The sequence below is a fragment of the Oncorhynchus tshawytscha genome, linkage group LG07 (genome assembly GCF_018296145.1).
Source record: "Oncorhynchus tshawytscha isolate Ot180627B linkage group LG07, Otsh_v2.0, whole genome shotgun sequence".
Taxonomy (NCBI): Eukaryota; Metazoa; Chordata; class Actinopteri; order Salmoniformes; family Salmonidae; genus Oncorhynchus; species Oncorhynchus tshawytscha.
Window position 1 is genome coordinate 63,373,531 of NC_056435.1, and position 24,474 is coordinate 63,398,004.

Genomic DNA, 24,474 nt, shown 5'->3' on the forward strand with positions numbered 1-24,474 from the left:
CATGCAACTTATTATGTGACTTGTTAAGCAAATCTTTCCTCCTGAACTTTAAAGCCATAACTAGACTGGAGAGAGAGGGGGAGATGGCAAACTCCACCTAACGAGTTTCAATGTATGGAATCACTTGTATTTATATTTTATGTACATTTTCAGGATGGTTAAACAGGATGCAAACTTAAACCAGATATAAAGTATGTAGAAAAGATACTGAAGCAATATATTTTTAAATAAGATCTGAGAATTAACAATCACCAAAATAAAAACTAGACAGTCAGGGATAATCTGAAATTCAAACAATGTAATTATGTTCTTTTAATGTTTTAATCACTCAGCATTAGACATGGCAAAATGTGTAGAATTGCAGGAGATTAGCTTTGAAACTGCAATTTCTCTCAGCCACATGACATTAGCTATAAAACTGTAACATTCTCTTTCTGTGGCCAAGAGGGCCTCTACAACCGTGCCATTGGCCACACCCACCACTATGCCCATTACCACACTCCACCCCCGCTACCTTTGCCACTGCTGCTGGAAAAAATCCTAGGGTAAACACTGAGGTTGACAGGAGTTCAATGATACACCTCTTTGTAGAATTGACTTAATGTTTAACTCTGTTGGTAATGAATAGCTGTTGACATTTCAATTTGATATTTCAAACCACCTCTCAACCGCTAATAGATGAGACTTGACAATTTCACCCATTTTGCAGTCAGTGGAAAAATGTTCTTAGTCTAGTCAGCATTAGTCTGTTAGTCTAGGCAGCATTAGTTTGTTAGTCTAGGCAGATCATTGACAAGATCCTCCCGTGTAGTTCTGGGCTGATTCCGTACCGTTCTCAAGATCATTGCAATTCCACGAGGTGAGATCTTGCATGGAGCCCCAGGCCGAGGGAGATTGACAGTTCTTTTGTGTTTCTTCCATTTGCGAATTATCGCACCAACTGTTGTCACCTTCTCACCAAGCTGCTTGGCGATGGTCTTGTAGCCCATTCCAGCCTTGTGTAGGTCTACAATCTTGTCCCTGACATCCTTGGAGAGTTTGGAACCTGATTGATTGATTGCTTCTGTGGACAGGTGTCTTTTATACAGGTAACGAGCTGAGATTAGGAGCACTCCGTTTAAGAGTGTGCTCCTAATCTCAGCTCGTTACCTGTATAAAAGACACCTGGGAGCCAGAAATCTTTCTGATTGAGAGGGCGTCAAATACTTATTTCCCTCATTAAAATGCAAATCAACATTTTTGACATGCATTTTTCAGGATTTTTTTGTTCTGTTCAAGTAAACCTACCATTAAAATTATAGACGGATCATTTTTTTGTTAGTGGGCAAATGTACAAAATCATCTGGGGATCAAATACTTTTTCCCCCTCACTGTATACACACATATACATACACATACCTATATAGATATACATACTTTTTAAAGAATATACCTTTATTATTCCCTGCAAACCCTACCACCCTTCCCCCAACTGGAGTAAACTAATAAACAATAACACTTAGGATTCTACCTTCAGTTTATACATCTTTTACACATTTTACAGACACAATCTATTTTACAATAGTTATATTTAGTTTGTTTTTAGTCCTTCCTCTATTTCTGATGTCCATCCAGTTTGATTTCTATTTGTAACTGTGCTATTTCACAAAAGTTCTGAATCTATAAACATTTTACAGACCCTGTATGTTTTACATTGGTTATCTTGTTATTAGTCCCACCCTTCAGCTCCATTCAACCCCTCCCATCAATCTCTCAACATCATCCATTTTGGATTTCTATTGGCCATATGTTGTTCAACTTTGCTGCTTCACAAACGTATTGCACCTTTTCTATTCTCATAGCTTTTACAGATTGTAAATTATACATAAACATTTTTGATAAAATAATTATTATATTATTGATTGATTGACTATGGCTTTTCAAATCATCCAGTTTTGTTATCTGCAGCGTTAGTTCTAGGCAAATGTTGCAATTCTTCAGCCATTCCTGGACCTGTGACCAAAAACGAGCTACATATGGACAATACCAAAATAAATTATCTAATGACTGCCTCCTCATTTCCATATGTCTGTGTTAGCTGTATGTGTGACAACTCCACCAGTCCTATTTATATCATTCACTAAAATTATACCTTTTTTTTAAACATTTCCCTCAATTTTTTTTTTCTTTTAATCAATTAGTATACTTGAGTTTAACCACTATTTGTTGTATTATTTGTTCTGTCTTTTAAGGTGGATTAAACTGAAATTGCAACCAACTTTCTGAGGCTTGTTTAAAAAATAATCATAATTTGGAGATTATTTCCTTTTCAAACAACCGAAAGTGAGCAGGTGTAATCTGAATAAAGGGGAAAAGGCCCTTCTTGAACACAGGATGAGTGAGAGGTCTAATGCTTTAATATTTAATCATTTCTGCCCTCAATTCATATTCGTTATACAAATAGGCCCTTTTAATTTTGTCTGGCTTGCCATTCTAAATAAATTAGAATATTTTTTGTTCATATAATTTAAAAAATAGGTCACTAGGTGTAGGCAAAACCATAAGCAAATAGGTAAACTGTGATATGACTGAAGAGTTAATCAGGGGGATTTTTCTACAAATAGACAGGTATTTTCCTTTCCATGGTAGCAAGAGCTTATCTATTTTTGCTAAATTTCTATACAAATTTACTGGAGTGAGAATTTATTTCTTTTGGGATTGGTATACTGAGTATGTCCACATCTCCGTCAGACCACTTAATTGGTAAACTACATGGTAATGTAAAATTAGCATATTTTTTGTGGTTTTAATCCAGAGAGGATAGCAAAAGTATCTAGATCCTCTATGAGGCCGTGGAGAGACTCTAATTGTGGATTTAATCCAGAGAGGATAGCAAAAGTATCTAGATCCTCTATGAGGCTGTGGAGAGATTCTAATTGTGGTTTTAAAAGAAAACATGAATCATCAGCGTACAATGACACCTTCATTTTTAAGCCACGGATTTCTAATCCCTTAATATTATTGTTTAATCTAATTTTAACAGCTATCATTTCGATGGCAATAATAAGTAGATATGCCGATAGTGGACAACCTTGTTTTACTCCTCTAGATAGTTTAAAACTTTCTGAGATGTAGCCATTATTGACTATTTTACACCTAGGTTTCCTATACATAATTTTAACCTATTTTATAAGAGATTCCCCAAAATTAAAATAGTCTAGGCATTTGTATATAAACTCCAGTTGTACTTTATCAAAAGCCTTTTCAAAATCAGCTATCAAAACCAGGCCGGGTGTCCCTGATATTTCGTAGTATTCTATTGTTTCCAGTACTTCCAGCCTTATATTATCTCCAATGTATTGTCCATGCAAAAAACCTGTCTGATTAGGATGAATAATATGACAATACCTTTTTAATTCTAAGCGCTATGCACTTTGCTAGGATTTCTGCATTGCAACACTGAAGTGTAAGAGGTCTCCATTTTTTTAAATGGACTGGATCTTTATATATACCATTTGGGTCCTGTTTCGGTAATAATGATATCAGACCTTGTTGCGTGTCTGATAATCTACCATGTATATAGGAGTGGTTAAACAGGCTAATTATGGTCCTCTGAGTATATCAAAAAAACGTTTTGTATACTTCCACTGGTATGCCATCCAGCCCTGGAGTTTTCCCATCCTTAAAGGCCCCAATTGCACCAAGAAGTTCCTCCTCTGTAATTTGGCCTTCACTTGAGTCTTTCTGTACAGATATTAATTTGACATTATTATTAGGGAAAAAAACATACAATTTGTTTCAGTTAGTGGAGATGGAGGAGACTGAAACGAAAACATATGCTTAAAGTACTTTACTTCCTCTTTCAAAATATAATTTGGTGAATCATGCGTGACTCCGTCATTTGTAACAAGTTTTAATAAAACATTTTGGTAGCATTTCTATATTGAAGATTGAAAAATAATTTGGTGCATTTTTCCTCATTCCATCCAGTTCGCTTTATTTTTATAATATATTACACTGGATCTTTCTTGAATAAGTTCCTCCATTTCTTTTTGTTTTTCCTCTAACTTATTCTGTTCCTCTATGGTACAGTTTTTGTTGCTATCTAACTGTAATGTTAGTCCTTCAATTTCCTTTGTTAATATGGACTCTTTTGATCTAAATTGCTATTGTTTTATAGAGGAGTACTGAATTGCATGGCCTCTAAAGGCACACTTAAGTGTCCCATACAATAAGGTAATCTGCTGTACCTGTTATGTCTGAAAAAGTCAGTTATAAATTCTTCAGTTCTAGTTCTAAACAATGTATCATCTAGTAGGCTTTGATTAAATTTCCAATATCCTTGCCTACGTGGAAATTTTGTAAGAGTAATATATATGCCAATTATGTAATGATCCTACCGCATTCTGTCCCCTATCAACACTTTTTAATCTTTTGGTGCCAGAGAGAATGGCATAGAGTGAATGGCATAAGAAAGCAGTCAAGACGACTAGCTTGATTAAGCCTCCGCCATGTATATCTCACTAGGTCAGGGTAGTTAAGTCTCCATATATCCACTAATTCCAATATATCCATGACATTCATGATTTCCTTAAGTGCCTGAGGGTGATAGTTTGTCCAATAACATGTTTAAAATAATCCAATTTGCACATTTGGATCAAGATTACTGTCAATTAAAACCATCACTCCTTTTGAATTTCTTTGCCCATGGGATAAATATATCCCACCCCCAGTCCCTTTTCCACAAAACTTCATCTAAAATTGTTGAATGGGTTTCCTGTAAACAATAGATATTTTATTCCTTTTGTTTTAGCCAGGTAAATACTGATCGTCTTTTCTTATTATCTGCTAGGCCATTACAATTGTAACTGGCTATACTTATTTCACCACTTACCAAAATGAGACACAACTTTCAAGTCTATTTATCAAAAATATTTTTTTGTAAACGTACCATTTTAAAAAGTAACATGATGATTGAGTGCCTATATAGCTGTACAATGATATTTGCATTGCTACTAAGTAAACCTCCAATTGGTCCCCACTATTCCACCCTCTAAAAGCCTCATCCCGAGTCTTAGGCAATAGGCTGTTAGTCCGTTAGTCTAGGCACTGTTAATGCATTAGTCTGCTGTTAGTCTAGGCACTGTTAGTCTAGTCGGCATTAGTCTAGGCACTGTTAGTCTAGTCGGCATTCGTCTGTTAGTCTAGGCAGTGTTCGTCTAGGCAGTGTTAGTCTAGTCGGCATTACTCTGTTAGTCTAGGCAGCGTTAGTCTAGGCAGTGTTAGTCTAGTCGGCATTACTCTGTTAGTCTAGGCACTGTTAGTCTAGTCGGCATAAGTCTAGGCACTGTTAGTCTAGTCGGCATTAGTCTGTTAGTCTAGGCAGTGTTCGTCTAGTCTGCATTTGTCTGGTCGGCATTACTCTGTTAGTCTAGGCAGTCTTAGTCTAGTCGGCATTACTCTGTTAGTCTAGGCAGCGTTAGTCTAGGCAGCGTTAGTCTAGGCAGTGTTAGTCTAGTCGGCATTACTCTGTTAGTCTAGGCAGTGTTAGTCTAGTCTGCATTAGTCTAGGCAGTGTTAGTCTAGTTGGCATTACTCTGTTAGTCTAGTCTGCATTAGTCTAGGCAGTGTTAGGCTAGTCGGCATTACTCTGTTAGTCTAGGCAGCGTTAGTCTAGGCAGTGTTAGTCTGTTACATAAGGGTCAGTATGCCTATTGTAGAATGCCTACGGTGGGTAGTTACTAATAGTACGTATTAATAGTAAAACTTGGTGCACATTAGTTACTAGTAGAAATATTCTGTGTGATTGAATCAATTCAATTAATGTACTTGCAATTATTTTAATGAGGAACTTAACATTCATTTAGGTGTTAAGATAACATTTGTGCAAGACTGGTGCCCTTCAAATGTAGTTTCTGACTGTTCTGTGTTTTGTCTGAAGCTGGGAGCAGAGGGTGGACCAGAATGGGCGCATGTATTACGTGGATCACATTGAAAAGAGGACGTCATGGAACCGACCCGATTCTCTCCCCTCTGGGTAACAAAATAATTTATTCATCAAATCCTTAGTTCGTAATTCATATACTATATGTTTGCTTTCATATGGCAGTAGTTTATCACTAATTCTACTCTTTAAAAAATAACCAATGTGTTTTGGAATATGTTAACTAATGTGTATCTTACTCTGTATTATAGTTTTACATGGTACAATGTCATATTATTTGTGTTAAATGGGTTTCAATAAGAGCACCTGCACAAAGTTGATGTCACTATAGTTTGATGTCACGAGAAACCCTGCACGGTACCTGTTCTCTCGGGCCGAGTGATACGTGACATCAAACTTAACCGTGCCATTTTTGTGCACATCCTTCTGAAGACCGAAGGCCCTGGATTTCTTTACACTACACGCTGCCTCCCCTAGAGGAATATCGGCCCTGTTGAAATAGTGCAGAAATGCCTCCTGCTGTTTCCTCAAGAGAAGTGTAGATATATATGTGATTGGATAGGTATAAGCAAGGTTACCACCCTATTACTTTCACCAATCTCACCAGTTCAGATCTTTTAGTATTTTTTGTGAGAAATGATTCCTTTTTAAAGTATTCACACAGGGCCGTCATCAATCATCATGGAGAAGTAGAACCTTCCCTCTTCTGTCCCATGTAGGTGGGAGCGGCGAGTGGACCCAATGGGCAGGGTGTACTTCGTGGACCACATCAGCCGGACCACCACGTGGCAGCGCCCTACGCAGGAGTCGGTGCGTAACTTTGAGGAGTGGCAGCACCAGCGCAGCCAGCTGCAGGGGGCCATGCAGCAGTTCAACCAGAGGTTCATATTCGGGGTAAGACATTGGCTACGTCCCAATTCTCTCCCCTTCCTCCCAAACTGCACTAGTCTAATCCCATATTGACCCCTAGTCTCTATGCACTTGTGGAGATGTGAGATCATTTGACAGGTATAAGCAATATGGTGAAACTTGGCCTTAGAACAACCTGGCCTTAGAACAACCTGGCCTTAGAACAACCTGGCCTTAGAACAACCTGGCCTTAGAACAACCTGGCCTTAGAAGCACCTGGCCTTAGATCCACCTGGCCTTAGATCCACCTGGCCTAACAGATTGGCAAATTGGAACTATTAACAAATTGCTTACAGCTGTTACATCATCTCAGATCTCCACAAGTGTATAGGAGGGAGTATGCTCTAGGGACGGAGGCGTAGGGTCTAGATTGTTGGGAATGGGCCACTGATTTGAAAAGTAATGACTGGTATAAGATATATTGTGGATACTCCCTCTAGCCCATGCCCCCTTGGAATACTTAAAATAAGTAGTCCAACAGAAATAAATCCTACCTTGAAGGAATCACAGTTCTGAACTGGTTGAGTTGGTGGAAGTTCTAGCATGGTGATCTTGCTTTCAGCTATCTAATCACTTATTAATCTGTGATTAGCTACCTTATAAGACCACTGTATATCATTGTAAAGAAGCATTATTCAACACACGTAAGCACAGTTCATTTAACCTCCTTGTTTCTCCATTGTAGCTCCAGGATCAGCAAATAGCCGCAGCAAACAAAGAGTTTGACCCGCTTGGGCCGCTGCCACATGGCTGGGGTAAGTAGCACGATCCACCACAACGCGTTTTCCACTGTCAATACGCTCTGAAAGTGGAGACGTCACAATGTAAACATTTGTAGAAACGTCTTGCCAGTTTGTGGCAGCGTCATGTGTGATTAGATAACTAATGTCGTGTCTTTGGCATCATTAAAGTGAAGACTGTTATTTTATCAAATCAATTCTCTGTAATTATTATTACGTGATTAAACTAATCATGTAAATGTAATTAACTAGGAAGTCGGGGCACCAAGGAAAATCTTCAGATTACAAAGTTATAATTTTCCTAATATAACTCTTCAGATATTTTAACATCTGATCAATTAGTCTTCTAATTAATTAATTATTCTTTACCTCACATTAGTCTCATTCCAAACGTTGTAAATTGTTGGTTATCTGCACGAACCCAGCCTTTGCTATGAAATCATCCATACATCATTTGTATTAATCATTTATTTTCTAACTAAATTATCACAGAAATGCATAAACAAACAGCAGATATGGTTACAAGGAAATGATAGGGGAGGTGGGCTATGCCGATATGACGGCTTGGTGGACAAAGGGAAGTAGATGTGGACTGAAAAGGTTGGGAAAGACAAAAGGAGTCACTACACAGTTGATAATTATATTAATTGAAATGCTAATCCCTTGCACATGAACGCTCACTTATTCGTGAATAATTGTAATCAATATATATTTACGCTCAGTGTGTCGTTGGGATCTCTGTTGGAATCGCCCATCTTTCTGTTGGAAAGTTCATCCGAGCGTCTCTCTCTCTGCTTCCTTGAAGTCTTTCGTGGTTAGAATGGATACTTCAGAGTACCATTCAGAAACGTTGTTACAGGATAAATGTTTTGGCGGATGTCGGTCTTCGCATCCCAGGTTGACATAATTTCTAGCTGCAGACTAGTAATTAGTATCTAAGATTTGCTCTTATTCTGTCAGGATCGATAGTCTCAGAGTTGAACCATTTCCAGCCGTGTAGCCAATGCTCCACGTGGTATGGTTAGGAATTCAACACCCATTACAACCTTAGCTTATACTGATGTTTTTGTTGTCTGAACTCAACCTGTGCCCCCTCGGTGTCCATCGAGGTACACGTGGTCTGAAGAGGATTTCTTCAGGAGGGGGTTTTATTCGTAACAGTAGAAAAGGGCTGTCCAATGAGCCAGATCATGTCTGTGCTCATGGGAGCGGGCCAATGACTTAGTTAAACTTTAAGGGAATACAATTCTCACATTAACGTGGTAAATGTGGAGGAGGAGTTTGGATGAAGTGTCGCCTTGTTAACATCCAAAAGCGGAAGTCTACCATTTCCCCTGAAAACCGGAACATCTGGTTGTTAGGGACTCTGCAGAGGCTACTAGAAACCAAACGCAATGAAATGGCGAGAGACCTATCAGAATTTGGCCAATAGAAACTCTAATTTCCGAAGCAAAAAATAAAATAATGTTTTGCAACGGTTTGCTACGGTACTTTTTATCAGTTTTTCTTCTCCCCAATTTCATGATATCCAATTGGTAGTTAGTCTTGTCTCAGCGCTGCAACTCCCGTACTGACTCGGGAGAGGCGAAGGTTGAGAGCCATGCCTCTTCCGAAATACGATTCCACCAATCCACACTGCTTTTTGACACAATGCCCACTTAACCCGGAAGCCAGCCGCACCAATTTGTCTGAGGAAACACCGTACACCTGGCCACCGTGTCAGCGTGCATGTGCCTGGCCGCCACAAGGAGTCACTAGAGCACGATGGGACAAGGACTACCCAGCTGGCCAAACCCACCCTTAACTTGTACGACGCTGGGCCATTTATACACCGTCTCCTGGTCGCGCCCGGATCTGTAGGGAAGCTGCCATCTGTGCCTTTGACCGCTGTGCCACTCGGGAGGCTCTTAATCCACTTTGTAAATGTATAACTGTAATGGAATCTTTGTGTGGCATGGTGCAGGATTCTAAGTCTCGTTCTTGCGGTTTGTTTTGATGTCTACTGCAGAGAAGCGAACAGACACCAACGGCAGGGTATATTTTGTTCACCACACATCGCGGATGACCCAGTGGGAGGACCCACGGACGCAAGGGTCAGTTTCACTTCCAAACAAACAACCCAAATACTGACTGTAAATAACGGCTCTTGTATGACTGTCGGTGCCTGTAAATAAGTGTGTGCGTGTGTTGGTGTAGGCTGCTTAATGACAAGCCTCTACCTGAAGGCTGGGAGATGAGGTTCACTGTGGACGGCATTCCCTACTTTGTGGACCACAACAGGAGAACCACCACCTACATCGACCCTCGCACAGGCAAATCCTCCCTGTGAGTCGTGTGCACTCACTCACTGACTCCCAGTGACCCTTTGGTTGCTGGCCCTCCAGCCCACTACTCACTCACTATCTCACTTACGCGCTAACTCACTCTTGCACGTACGCTTACAGTCCAAAGGATTCAAACATTTTTTTTTTTATATCCCAGGTGCACAAACACACACACCATTGTGCCATCCACTCACCCACCTAATTGTATCACTCAAAATATGTTGAATGTTATTTACTCCAGTGAGACCCATCAGATAAGCACATAAACAAATGTCATTGTCAACAAACTCATGTATTTCATGCTTTCTTCTCAGTGAAAATGGGCCTCAGATCACCTACGTCAGGGACTTCAAAGCCAAAGTGCAGTACTTCAGGTTCTGGTGTCAGGTACGTACCCTACACCCTGTACCCTAGCTTTGTATTCTACACTATGTCCTGAGAACCACCTCTGCCTTTTGAAAATGCAGTCTTATCTGTCCTAATTCCCCTGAAGTATACACTTCCAAGTGCATTCTTTCCGCATTTAAAAGGAGGATTGAGGTATGCAGTGGCTATTCTAGCATGTACATTTTGGTGGGGCAAACGCAAAAAAAAATGTTTAGATGCATGCCAGCAAAGCCTCTACACAACACTAAACAATACTTTACTTGCACTATAATGGTGACAAGTGGTGCCCACAAACTGTTCGGGCCTACATAAAACTGTCCCAACAGCTGAGCTTTCTTTCCAGCACAATGGAGTGAATCCTTACCACCTCTACACCTGACTATCAGTGAGGCTTTGTCTGGCAGCGAAACAGTTCATTCAGCCTCGTTTATTGTCCTTTTTAAAGAACATAGCTGATATGGCTGACTTGCTTAAACAAATGTGGTTTCTACTGACAATTGAAATGTACAAACTATGGCATAAGGGAGCGATGAGCGGATAAGAGGCATTCCTTAATTTCGATTAAGACATTAATGAGCGAGTTAAGACGTACGAAGTCAATAACTGTTTGTTCAGCACTTTTAAAATGTACAGCGACAGAATGCAGAACATGGGTTGCTCTTACAGTATTTTCCCTGTACATCAAGTCTGAACCGTAGGATCAATAAAAGGGGCATTTAAGCCGACAATGAAACCTCTTACAATATTAGATGATAACATTTCTCAAAAACAGGTTATAGGCTACATGTGCACCACTTAGTCAGAACAGTAGCATTAGGTGAAATTAAGAGGTGAAAATATACCAAATGATTAGGGTGATGCACATGGGCTACTAACAGCTTACTACACAATATATACTTACTATTACTTTCTTAGCTACAGTATACATACAGTGAGCACCTTAATTCATTGGACAGTGACCATTTTTTTTTGTTATTTTGGTTCTGTACTCTAGCAATGAGTTTGAAAGGATACAATGAGGGTGGAGTGCAGACTGTCAGCTTTAATTTGAGGGTATTTTCATACATATCGGATGAACCGTTTAGAAATTCTAGAAGCTTTTGTACATGGTGCCCCCCTCGGCATCAAAAAACATTGGACAGTTTAACATAATCATTGTTAATATTTGGTTGCATATCCTTTGCATGTAATGACTGCTTGAAGTCTGCGATGCATCAACATCACCAGATGCTGGATATCTTCCCTGGTGATGCTCTGCCAGGCCTGTACTGCAGCCATCTTCAGTTCCTACTTGTTTCAGGGACTTATTGCCTTGAGTCTCTTCTTCAGCATGTAAAATGCATGTTCAATTGGATTCAGATCCGGTGATTGACTCGGCCAGTCAAAAACCCCTTCTTTGCTCCAGCAGTATGTTTAGGGTCAATGTCTTATTGCATGATGATGTGCCGTCCAATGAGTTTGTAGGCATTTGGTTTTATCTGAGCAGATAAAATATTTCTGTAGACTTCAGAATCATTGTTCTACTTCTGTCTGCAGTCACATCATCGATGAAGACAAGTGAGCCTGTTCCCCTGACAGCCATACAGGCCCAAGCCATAACACCCCCTCCACCATGTTTCATGGATGAGGTGGTATGCTTTGGATCATGGGCATGTCTTTTTTCTCTCCACACTTTCCTCTTTACATCACTCTGGTACATGTTATTCTTTGTCTCATCTGTCCACAATACTTTTTTACCAGAACTCTTGGGGCTCTTTTAGGTGCTTTCTCAGTCTACCAGGTCTTTTGACATAATTGAGTTCACCAGTTGTTTTTTTCTTGTTAATGATGAACCAAACTGTTGACCTGGGCATGCCCAGGGTTTTTGCAATGTTCCTGATTGATTGATTTTCGTTTCTGAGCCTTATGACGGCCAGCTTCATCTGCATGGACACTGCTGTCTTCCTCATGTTGTCACATCCCAACAACAACCTCCAAAGGCAATAGCAAAGTCTAGAATCAATACTATTCATCAACAGCTCTACTGCATTCACTAATAACACAAATGAATACACCTGCCTAACGACACACATCTGTGAAGCCAATTCAACAAATATTTGTATTACTTTAAAATGGGGGGGACCATGTACAAAAGGTGCTGTAATTTCTAAACTGTTCATCAGATATGTATGAAAATACCCTCAAATTAAAGCTGACAGTCTGCACTTCACCCTCATTGTCATTGTATCCTTTCAAACTCAAAGTGCTAGAGGACAGAACCAAAATAATGAAACAATTGTCACTGTCCAATGAAATATGGTGCTCACTGTATGTCCCTTGCATAGTACTTCATTATGCAGCAGCATACAAGACATTTTGGACTTTTGCTCACTTGGGTCCAACGGCGGTCAATTGTGGGCAAATTTTGTCATAAACGTCTAGCATTCTCTGGATTTATGGTGGGAACGGGGGGGGGGCACACACAGGCACTCCGTTGAATAGCAGGCTAGTGGTTGCAGTTAGCCACTGATTCCTTCCAAACGACTCATTGTTGAATTTGCGATTTCCAACTTGTGTAATCTTTATGGCCAACGAGCACCGATACGTTTTATCTATCATTTATCTTAGTTATTTCTCTTCATATGACAAGGATTAAAAGGGATTTGCCAGTAGATTGTTGACTTGATTCATGATGATGACTGCTAGCTAAAATGTTGACATGATCAGTCCAATCAAAGCTACTGTACATATAACGTGATTTGACGTCATTTTACCTGTGGCTAATGACCTTGAGCCTTCTTGGAACTGCACTTGTAATTTAACACTCTGGCAGGACCAAAGGGCTTACATTTTGGATATCTACCCAAACGAAGGACTTAAACTTGCCGATGACGTAGTGTCCCCATGAGTGACAGAACACTGAGCCAATCACGGCGCAATGCTCCTATTTTCTGCTGGCTCGCCCCACCACCACAGAAAGCACTGAGCTAGGCTGAAACGTCTGCATTTTGGAGCTGCCTCACTCAAGAAAACAAAAAAAGAGACCATGTGTGTATTTGGCTTTATTAACTCAATTATATATTTTTTACATTGTTTTCCAACTGATATGTGACATGTATTAATGCCAAAATAACATGCAAAACAGGAAAGCCCCCCCCCAAAAAAATATTTTTATACACTACCGGTCAACAGTTTTAGAACACCTAATCATTCAAGGGTTTTCTTTTATTTCTACTTTTTCTACATTGTAGAATAATAATGAACACATCAAAACTATGAAAGAACACATATGGAATCATGTAGTAACCAAAAAAGTGTTAAACAAATCAAAATATATTTTACATTTTAGATTCTTCAAATAGCCACCCTATACCCTGATGACAGCTTTTCACACTCTTGGCAGCTTTTCACACTCTTGGCATATGTGATTATCCCACCTAGCTATCTTAAGATGAATGCACTAACTGTAAGTGTCTCTGGGTAAGAGCGTCTGCTAAATGACTAACATGTCAATGTAAACAGTCAAGCTCAATCAAGCACAGCTAACATGTTTGACTTTTCAAATAGTACTTGAACCCAGGTCTGGCTTCTTCCAGTAGTCATTTCCTTTTAAGGACGAAGACAAGTGAACATGTGCACACTTAAGGACACTTCGTGATTCCCACTTAGGTCCAATTTTCACTTAGTCATTCATTGATGTCAATGGGAAACTAAGTGAAAATTTGACCTAATTGGAATTTACAATTCCCCATTTTGGCCAAAAGGGAAGACCCCGAGTTAATCCTGTTGTTCCTGGGACCATAATGTGAGTCTTTGTCTTTCAGCAACTGTCAATGCCACAGCACATCAAGATCACCGTCACCCGCAAAACCCTCTTTGAGGATTCATTCCAGCAAGTGAGTCTATTTAAAAATATATATATATATATATATATATTTTTTTTAAATTGGCACACCACTAAACTTGCGCTCTTTGTAGCCCTGTGAATAAATACAAAAATAACACCAATTAAAAAGTTGTTAGTCTTCCAGGAATAGTTTGTCATTTCTTTTGAGCAACTTTGAGTACTCTATTTTTGCACCAGTGATACAGAAAGGTGGATGAATACTGGGGCTGTGTTCAAAAATAGTCAAACGTTGTAATGTTTCCAATTCTCTCTCTTTGTCCATCAAAGATAATGAGCTTTCATCCACAAGATCTCAGACGGAGGCTGTGGATAATATTCCCTGGAGAGGAAGGCTTGGACTACGGAGGAGTGGCAAGGTAACTTAACTATTTTGATAGGTTAAGTATGAGCTCATATTAGGAATGTGTGTGTCAGTCTTTTCAACATATTTTTTAAAACATTGTGTGTGTGTTGTCAGGGAGTGGTTCTTCCTGCTGTCTCATGAGGTGCTGAACCCCATGTACTGCCTGTTTGAGTACGCTGGGAAGGATAACTACTGTCTCCAGATCAACCCTGCCTCTTACATCAACCCCGACCACCTCAAGTACTTCAAGTTCATTGGACGCTTCATCGCCATGGTACCTACCTCAATGCTATCTATGGGGTGAATCCTAACCTCCACCTTTAGTCTAATTTTCACTAAGTCATGCATTGATGTCAATGGGAGACTAAGTGAAATTGACTTCAGTGGGAATTCGGATGCGGCCCTTCACTAGCCTGGGCCTTGTTCATAAGGGCTAGTAACATAACATGTTGTAACAGAAAATGAGCCTCCCTGTTTCAGTTTGTTCAGCGCCGACTGTAGTTGCTGATCACATCCCTGGTTCATGATGTCACTCTGTAGTTGCTGATCACATCCCTGGTTCATGATGTCACTCTGTAGTTGCTGATCACATCCCTGGTTCATGATGTCACTCTGTAGTTGCTGATCACATCCCTGGTTCATGATGTCACTCTGTAGTTGCTGATCACATCCCTGGTTCATGATGTCACTCTGTAGTTGCTGATCACATCCCTGGTTCATGATGCCACTCTGTAGTTGCTGATCACATCCCTGGTTCATGATGCCACTCTGTAGTTGCTGATCACATCCCTGGTTCATGATGCCACTCTGTAGTTGCTGATCACAGCCCTGGTTCATGATGCCACTCTGTAGTTGCTGATCACAGCCCTGGTTCATGATGTCACTCTGTAGTTCTTGATCGCATCCCTGGTTCTTGATGTTTCTCTACAGTCCTTGTTCCACGGGAAGTTCATCGATACGGGATTCTCCCTGCCCTTCTACAAGCGCATCCTGAACAAGCCCCTGGCCCTAAAGGACCTGGAATCCATTGACACGGAATTCTACAACTCCCTCATCTGGATCAAGTGAGTCTGGGAATGGGAATGTGGAGAGCTTTCCCTTATAATGGTGGTTTAGTGGTGGTGTCGGTTAGGATATGATGATGATGATGATAAGCGTTATAATGATGTTGAATATGATGAACAAATAATATTGAGGATCCTAGTGATGATGGTGATGATTATAACTATGAGGAAATGATGATGAAGAGGAGAAGAAAATGATAGTAACTGATGAGGTGAGGGGCTGGTGATGATGACTTCTACCCTCTTGTGGTTGCTCCCAGGGATAACAACCTGGAGGAGTGTGGTCTAGAGATGTTCTTCTCTGTGGACAAGGAGATCCTGGGGGAGGTTACTACTCACGAGCTGAAGCCGGACGGAGGCAACGTACTGGTCACTGAGGAGAACAAAGAGGAATACATCAGGTAGGATTGAAAACCAACTAGAAATTAGTGGGTACATATTTCTTGCCCAACAGAAGAAAGCATATTATCTGATACATTCTGTGTTGTGTGTGTGCTTCCTCCAGGCTGGTGGCAGAGTGGAGGTTGTCCAGAGGTGTGGAGGAGCAGACCCAGGCCTTCTTCGAGGGCTTCAACGAGGTCCTCCCCCAGCAGTACCTGCAGTACTTTGACGCTAAGGAACTGGAGGTACACAATGGGTTTATTCATACACAGATCAAATGAGTTACTGTAATGAAGAAATTAGATGTGAAAACCACTCACACAACTTCATGCTTACTCAATCTGTTTTATCTCAACGTATGGTGGCTACACAGAAAATGGCATGGACCAACCTCTATCCCAGACTTCACTGGTCATTCTTCCCCATTGAGAGTGGTGTAACATAATATCTGGTCCCCCCACTAGGTGATGCTGTGTGGCATGCAGGAGATAGACCTGGTGGACTGGCAGAGGCACACCATCTACAGACACTATGCTCGCAGCAGCAAGCAGATCCTCTGGTTCTGGCAGGTCAGCAGGCCTCTACTGTTTTATTCATCAATTATGGTATATTGTGAAGGGGTGTTTACTGTTTGGCATATTTTGACAATTAAATGTTCTGATGTGAACATGTTTCTTACAGTTTGTGAAGGAGATGGACAACGAGAAACGCATGAGGCTGCTACAGTTTGTCACTGGCACCTGTCGGCTCCCCATGGGTGGCTTCGCTGACCTCATGGGTACGTAAGAGAACCGTTTCTGCTATCCATATATACCATATGTTTTTTTATACACTGCTCAAAAAAATAAAGGGAACACTCTAATAACACATCCTAGATCTGAATGAATTAAATATTCTTATTAAATACTTTTTTCTTTGCATAGTTAAATGTGCTGACAACAAAATCACACAAAAATGATCAATGGAAATCAAATTTATCAACCCATGGAGGTCTGGATTTGGAGTGGAAAACCACACTACAGGCTGATCCAACTTTGATGTAATGTCCTTAAAACAAGTCAAAATGAGGCTCAGTAGTGTGTGTGGCCTCCACGTGTCTGTATGACCTCCCTACAACGCCTGGGCATGCTCTTGATGAGGTGGTGGATGGTCTCCTGAGGGATCTCCTCCCAGACCTGGACTAAAGCATCCTGTCTGTGGTGCAACGTGGCGTTTGTGGATGGAGCGAGACATGATGTCCCAGATGTGCTCAATTGGATTCAGGTCTGGGGAACGGGCGGGCCAGTCCATAGCATCAATGCCTTCCTCTTGCAGGAACTGCTGACACACTCCAGCCACATGAGGTCTAGCATTGTCTTGCATTAGGAGGAACCCAGGGCCAACCGCACCAGCATATAGTCTCACAAGGGGTCTGAGGATCTCATCTCGGTACCTAATGGCAGTCAGGCTACCTCTGGCGAGCACATGGAGGGCTGTGCGGCCCCCCAAAGAAATGCCACCCCACACCATGACTGACCCACCGCCAAACCGGTCATGCTGGAGGATGTTGCAGGCAGCAGAACATTCTCCACGGCGTCTCCAGACTCTGTGACGTCTGTCACATGTGCTCAGTGTGAACCTGCTTTCATCTGTGAAGAGCACAGGGCGCCAGTGGTGAATTTGCCAATCTTGGTGTTCTCTGGCAAATGCCAAATGTCCTGCACGGTGTTGGGCTGTAAGCACAACCCCCACCTGTGGACGTCGGGCCCTCATACCACCCTCATGGATTCTGTTTCTGACCGTTTGAGCAGACACATGCACATTTGTGGCCTGCTGGAGGTCATTTTGCAGGGCTCTGTCAGTGTTCCTCCTTGCACAAAGGCGGAGGTAGCAGTCCTGCTGCTGGGTTGTTGCCCTCCTACGGCCTCCTCCACGTCTCCTGATGTACTGGCCTGTCTCCTGGTAGCGCCTCCATGCTTTGGACACTACGCTGACAGAAACAGCAAACCTTCTTGCTACAGCTCGCATTGATGTGCCATCCTGGATGAGCTGCACTACCTGAGCCACTGGTGTGGGTTGTAGACTCCGTCTCATGCTACCACTAGAGTGAAAGCACCGCCAGCATTCAAAAGTGACCAAAACATCAGCCAGGAAGCATAGGAACTGAGAAGTGGTCTGCGGTCACCACCTGCAGAACCACTCCTTTATTGGGGGTGATTTGCTAATTGCCTATAATTTCCACCTGTTGTCTATTCCATTTGCACAACAGCATGTGAAATGTATTGTCAATCAGTGTTGCTTCCTAAGTGGACAGTTTGATTTCACAGAAGTGTGATTGACTTGGAGTTACATTGTTGTTTAAGTGTGAGCAGTGTATTAAACTAACAACTAATCTACACCTTAAGGGATTGTTTATGGATAACTACCAAATAATCCATGGAAGTCGAGGATACAAATGTTTTTTGGGACTTTTATTTTGAAAGATATAGACATTGAAAGAGATCGATGGACCAGCTCTAGTCACAGAAATTGAGGATTTTGGTATTTGTGAGGAGAGTTTTCATGTCGTCATTTTGTGTTTACAGGGAGTAATGGACCACAGAAGTTCTGCATCGAGAAGGTGGGCAAAGAAAACTGGCTTCCAAGAAGTCACACTTGGTAAGTTCATTAGTGGAGGTACTCTCCAGTCGTTTCTAAACGCTCACTGTCTGAACATCAACATACAATTCCTGTCATATCTGAGGGTTTATGCCAGTTCACCTCTCAATGTCAACTCAGTCTGCATTAAACTGACCCTGGCACACAATACTTTGTCATTTTCAATTAAGTCATTAATAACCTTTCCTCTTGGTATTTGAACTATTGATTTTGTTATCAAATATAAATGTTATTTATTTTACCTTTATTTAACTAGGCAAGTCAGTTAAGAACAAATTCTTCTTTTCAATGACGGCCTAGGAACAGTGGGTTAACTGCCTGTTCAGGGGCAGAACCACAGATTTGTACCTTGTCAGCTCAGGGGTTTGAACTCGCAACCTTCCGGCAACTAGTCCAACACTCTAACCACTAGGCTACCCTGCCACTTAAGACACTTTTATCCAAAGCAACTCTGTACAATGAGAACATAATTTGTTGGTGTTAATCGTGCCATGCTCTTACCAACTGAGCCACACAGGACGTAATTCCATTTATGTGTCTATCTACAATGTAATTGTTTTATTTTGTAATCCCAGCTTTAATCGACTGGACCTGCCCCCCTACAAGAGCTACGAGCAACTGAAGGAGAAGCTGATGTTTGCCATCGAGGAAACTGAGGGCTTCGGACAGGAGTAGTAACACACGGCAGCCTAAATGGCCACCATGAGGAGCCATTCTCCACGCACTTTGATCTGTCTAGGTTTCAGGCAGCTGCACTTTTTCCCCCAGGTCCTGACTCTCTTGAGATGGACAGGCACTAACAGACGCGTCCCTTTCTGCCACGTTATACAGACCCCCAAAGTCATTACACCTGAGGTGGAATCACTGTCTCCATGGTGACGACCCTTCATACTGAATGATTCCGCTTTCACCCCCTGACCTGTGTAACCCTGTTGAAGCTTGCCTTATTCTGCCTAATCAGACCATGTGTCCGGGAAGAGAGAGGAAGGGGAGGGGATGTTCCCTCCCCATGTCACATCTGCCTGTCACCTCTTCACCACAGTAGTTAATAATCACGGAAGATATTCACTACAATGTCAGCTGTTTCATTTCTTCCCCTTCGTCTCCCTGAGCGCAGACTGTTGAGTGTATGAATGAATGCTAGAACTGTGTGCAGTAGACTCTTCCAAAAAAGTCCCCTTGTCAATTTGTGACATTTTAGAGTGTTTTAGTTGATTTAACATGTTGCTTTCCAGATGAAATATTGAATCTTAAAACATTTACTTTGCTGGTACACCACGGTTGTGGTGGTAAGGGTTTTTGTGAATGTTATGATGAAAAGCTTTATTTTTGGCGTGCAATAGTTTTACAGTCCAGATGTTTATGCCCTTTATATAGATAAACCAGACGTTCATTAATTACCTCAATCCAAAGTTTTTGTTTATAAAGTCAGTTATCAAATCTACGTATTGATTTCAACCCTGAATATTGAAAAGGTTTTTATATAATTTTTTTATAGCCTGAAATTGTTGTAGCAAAACAGGGTCGTATTCATTTTTCACCTAATGGGAGAACATTGATCTTTTTTTAAAACTTTGAATGTTTTTGTGCCTTCTGACCATGACCCTGGTTTGTTGTGTGATTTGACCCTTTCTTTCCCAAACAGTCGGCATTAGGACCGTACTTGTCTACAATAATAGCATTGTTTTCATTTTTAAGGCAAACCGAATGAGTTACTAATGACGTGGGAGTGTCAGCAGTGTGTCAAAAGTTAATGTAAGGACAACCGATAAGGAAAGAGTAAATTTAGGAATTAGAAATAAGACTACTGCTTGTGAAAATCACTCCCACTGAAAGGTAAACCTTTTTTTGTTGTATAGAGAATTATCATCAACTCCAAGATCTAATGATTAAGGACTAGTTTAAATCATATCTGCGCTAGCTGACACCCGCATAGCTGTTGTTTTGGTGGTGTCTGAGGTGGAACTGTGTTGGAGCTGTCAAATCCACAAGCGGCTGATGGGGTTTTACCTGAAGCAGACATTGCCATTGGATGTCACATTAACAGAAATCCCATGCAGCTGTGTTACAATTCCGAACACTGGCATCTGTGATGTAATCTACACCTCGATTAGGATGATATAAATCCTTATTATTTTGTCAATTGATTTTCAATTTGAGCATCATTATTTCTATATAGCCTAGACTTTCTCGTTCTGAGCTTCTAACACAGGTGGAAGGGGTGTGGCTTAGAGACCATGTTAAAGAGCAGCTGCTCAATGATTTGACGTCAGAATTGGCAGAAGGAGTTACCTCAGCGACTTTGAGGGTGGTATGATCCTCGGTGCCGATTGGGCCTTTCACGCACGACAGTGTCTAGGGTTTACATAGAATGGTGCGATAAAGAACATTAAGTCAGTGGCAGTCCTGTGGGCTAAACGGCTCGTTAATAAGAGTCCCGAAGGAGAATGGCAAGAATTGTGCAAGCTAACAGGCCGGCCACAAACAGGCAAATAATGGCACAGAACGGCATCTCGGAACGCGCAACTTGTCGGTCCTTGTCGCGGATGGGCTATTGCAGCCTACAACGGCACCGGGTTCCACTCCTATCAGCTAAACACGAGAAGTGATTACCAACACTGGACAATTGAGTGGAAAAACATTGGCTGGTCCGATGAATCCCGGTTTCTTTTCCGTCATGCTGATAGCAGTCAGGATTTGGCATAAGCAGCAGGAGTCCATGGCCCCATCCTGCCTGGTGTCAACGGTACAGGCTGCTGGTGTAATGTTGTGGGGAATGTTTTTCAGGCACACCTTAGGTCCCTTGATACCAATTGAACAACGTTTGAACATTTCCAACACCTTGTAGGATCAATTCCCCGGAGAAGTCAGGGTGTTCTGGTGGCAAAGAGGGGTCCAACCCGGTACTAGATGGGTGTACCTAATAAACTGGACGCCGAGTGCTTATATGTATGTCCCAGGCCCATAGCCCTAAGAAATATAAATATATATATATATATAAATAGCGGCCCTAGTTTTTATAGTGTTCAGTTTTGTCATTCTAGATTTTTTACACATTGCAAAATGTTCCATAACTTTTTCCTTCGTGTGACCTGATGAACATCACCATGTTGATTGGCATTGAATGAGATCTACCACTTCTGACCTTTTGTGAACTCTGCTTCTCAGGCATTTCTTCAACATGCCTCTCGGTAGCATTTCTTCGCAAGAACAGTGGCAGTATAATCAAGTTAGATTAAATATAGCTTTCTTTCAAGAAATGTTTAGGTCACAGATGTGTATTTGCAGTCAAATCAAGCATCCAAGTGACACACGTAATATCCTTGTCGTGAGTGACTGGTATTTGAATTCATTTGACACCAATTTACATACAGTGCATACAGAAAGTATTCAGACCCCTTCCCCTTTTCCACATTTTCTAACGTTACAGCCTTATTCTAAAATGGTTTAAATAATATTTTTCTCATCTACACACAATACCCCATAATGACAAAGCAAAAACATTTTTTATTTTTTTTTATTTTAGCAAATGTATACAAAAATTATAAACGGATACCTTCTTTACATAAGTATTCAGACACTTTGCTATGACTCGGGAATTGAGCTTGGCTATATCCGGTTTCCATTGATCATCTTTGAGATGTTTCAACAACTTGATTGGAGTCCACCTGTGGTAAAATTCAATTGATTTGACATGATTTGGTAAGAGACGCAACTGTCTATATAAGATCCCAGAGTTGACAGTGGATATCAGAGCAAAAACCAAGCCATGAGGTCAAAGGAATTGTCTGTAGAGCCCTGAGACAGGATTGTGCCTTGACACATATTTGGGGAAGGGTACCAAAAAAATTCTGCAGCATTGAAGTTCCCCAAGAACATAGTGGCCTCCATCATTCTTCAATGGCAGAAGTTTGGAACCACCAAGACTCTTCCTGGAGCTGGCCGCCCATCCAAACTGAGCAATCGTGGGAGAAGGGAGGTGACCAAGAACCTGATGGTCACTGACAGAGCTCCAGAGTTCTTCTGTGGAGATGGCTGTCCTTCTGGAAGGTTCTCCTATCTCTGCAGCACTCCACCAATCAGGCCTTTATCGTAGAGTGGCCAGATGCAAGCCACACTTCAGTAAAAGGCACATGACAGCCGCTTGTAGTTTGCCAAATGGCACCTAAAGGACTCTGACCATGAGAAACAAGATTAAACTCTTTGGCCAGAATGTGAAGCGTAACCTGTGGAGGAAACCTGGCACCACCCCTATGGGGAAGCATGGTGGTGGCAGCATCATGCTTTGGGGATGTTTTTCAGCGGCAGGGACTGGGAGACTAGTCAGGATTAGGGAAAGAAGAATGCAGCAAAGTACAGAGAGATCCTTGATGAAAACCTACTCCAGAGTGCTCAGGACCTCAGAATGGGGTCCAAGACAACGCAGGAGTGACTTGGGCACAAGTCTCTGAATGGACTAATCAGAGCCTGGGCTTGAACCTGATCGAACATCTCTGGAGAGACCTTAAAATAGCTGTGCAGCGATGCAACCTGACAGCTTGAGAGGATCTGCAGAGAAGAATGGGAGGAACTCCCCAAATACAGGTGTGCCAAGAGTGTAGCGTCATACCCAATAAGATTTGAGGCTGTAATCACTGCCAAAGACGCTTCAACAAAGTACTGAGTAAAAGGTCTGAATACTTATGTAAATGTTATATTTCCGGGGCGGGGTGTTGTAAATTAAAAAAAATGTCTAAACCAATTTTTGCTTTGTCGTTATGGGGTATTGTGTGTAGATTGATGAAGGGGGAGAAAGCAATTTAATCAATTTTAAATGAAGGCTGTAACTTAACAAAATGTGGAAAAAGTCAAGGGGCCTAAATACTTTCCGAATGACAAAAATAGTGTTAACCCCAGCCTAGTGGCTGTCTTAGCTGTGAGTGTCTGGGTTGTTTTAGAAAGACTCCTTGAACTTCCATTAAGAAACACACTTTTCATTTAAAAACAAATATTTTCAAAACGTCATGTATTGTGTGCCGTGGCTGTCTCGTCTCTGATGCCACTTTATAACTGGGTGTAAAGTCAGGGCGATTCGACATCCCATTGCTTCACTGCATCCTCAAGACTTCTTGACCACACACTCATTCTGGCTCACCACCTCACAGTGCACTACCATGAAGAGATTGCTGTTATTAACAAATAACAAGTGATAGCGCCTTACTCGGCTTATTAACCACTTTAAATTATTGTTCTTTTTTAAAGTATTGCCATGTTCCCAGATCATAAAGGAATAAAATGTACAGAAATGTGTTGGTGTTAACTAATCATGTTGATAGTATTTTTCATTGTTAAAGCTCTCTAACATTTTAATAAATGTGAGTTAATGGTTGGATACTAGTTATTTTTTCTTATGTAAAGATGAAGGATCTTTATCATGTAAAGAAAAAAAATCTAAATAAACAATGGGCAACTGGAACTTCAGTCTTACGTGATATTTCTTTTTTTTCTTTACATTTAAGTCCCGCAAAACCTCAATTCAGACGCTATCAAATATCTGACACTGAAATTAATTTAGTAACTGTCCGGTGAAAATCTCACTTAAAAGTTCATATTCTGTGAACTCATACCCAAATAATGTTGTTGACTCTTTCTATACTCGTATTTGTGGCTGAAACACAAATGAGAGAAATGACAAAAAAACTCAAACTTGTATCTCAGACGGTGCTTGCCATTTCCTCTTAGAGGATGATGTCATCCTTAGGAGGATAGGCTAGCCAATCAGCGGTCTACTCCCTTCAATGAGTTAGCTTGTCTACCTCACCTGCTACCTCACCTGCTACCTCACCTGCTACCTCACCTGTCTACCTCACCTGTCTACCTCACCTGTCTACCTCACCTCTT

The 24,474-nt window shown here is 41.2% G+C and overlaps 1 protein-coding gene across 2 annotated transcripts in view; it reads left to right on the forward strand.

Moving 5' to 3' along the window:
- The window catches only part of LOC112255025 (E3 ubiquitin-protein ligase Itchy), a 33,055-nt gene extending 12,314 nt beyond the window's left edge, over window positions 1-20,741 (forward strand). For both annotated transcript variants that reach the window (XM_024428056.1, XM_024428057.1), the window contains exons 9-24: window positions 5,921-6,016; window positions 6,643-6,817; window positions 7,518-7,587; window positions 9,581-9,665; window positions 9,769-9,897; window positions 10,211-10,283; window positions 14,087-14,158; window positions 14,437-14,525; window positions 14,627-14,786; window positions 15,443-15,576; window positions 15,837-15,977; window positions 16,082-16,202; window positions 16,422-16,526; window positions 16,639-16,735; window positions 18,522-18,594; window positions 19,170-20,741. In XM_024428056.1, coding sequence (XP_024283824.1) covers window positions 5,921-6,016; window positions 6,643-6,817; window positions 7,518-7,587; window positions 9,581-9,665; window positions 9,769-9,897; window positions 10,211-10,283; window positions 14,087-14,158; window positions 14,437-14,525; window positions 14,627-14,786; window positions 15,443-15,576; window positions 15,837-15,977; window positions 16,082-16,202; window positions 16,422-16,526; window positions 16,639-16,735; window positions 18,522-18,594; window positions 19,170-19,269 — 1,720 coding nt within the window. In that variant the 3' untranslated portion in view covers window positions 19,270-20,741. The remainder of the gene's footprint in view (window positions 1-5,920; window positions 6,017-6,642; window positions 6,818-7,517; window positions 7,588-9,580; window positions 9,666-9,768; window positions 9,898-10,210; window positions 10,284-14,086; window positions 14,159-14,436; window positions 14,526-14,626; window positions 14,787-15,442; window positions 15,577-15,836; window positions 15,978-16,081; window positions 16,203-16,421; window positions 16,527-16,638; window positions 16,736-18,521; window positions 18,595-19,169) is intronic.
- Window positions 20,742-24,474: the final 3,733 nt, after the last annotated feature.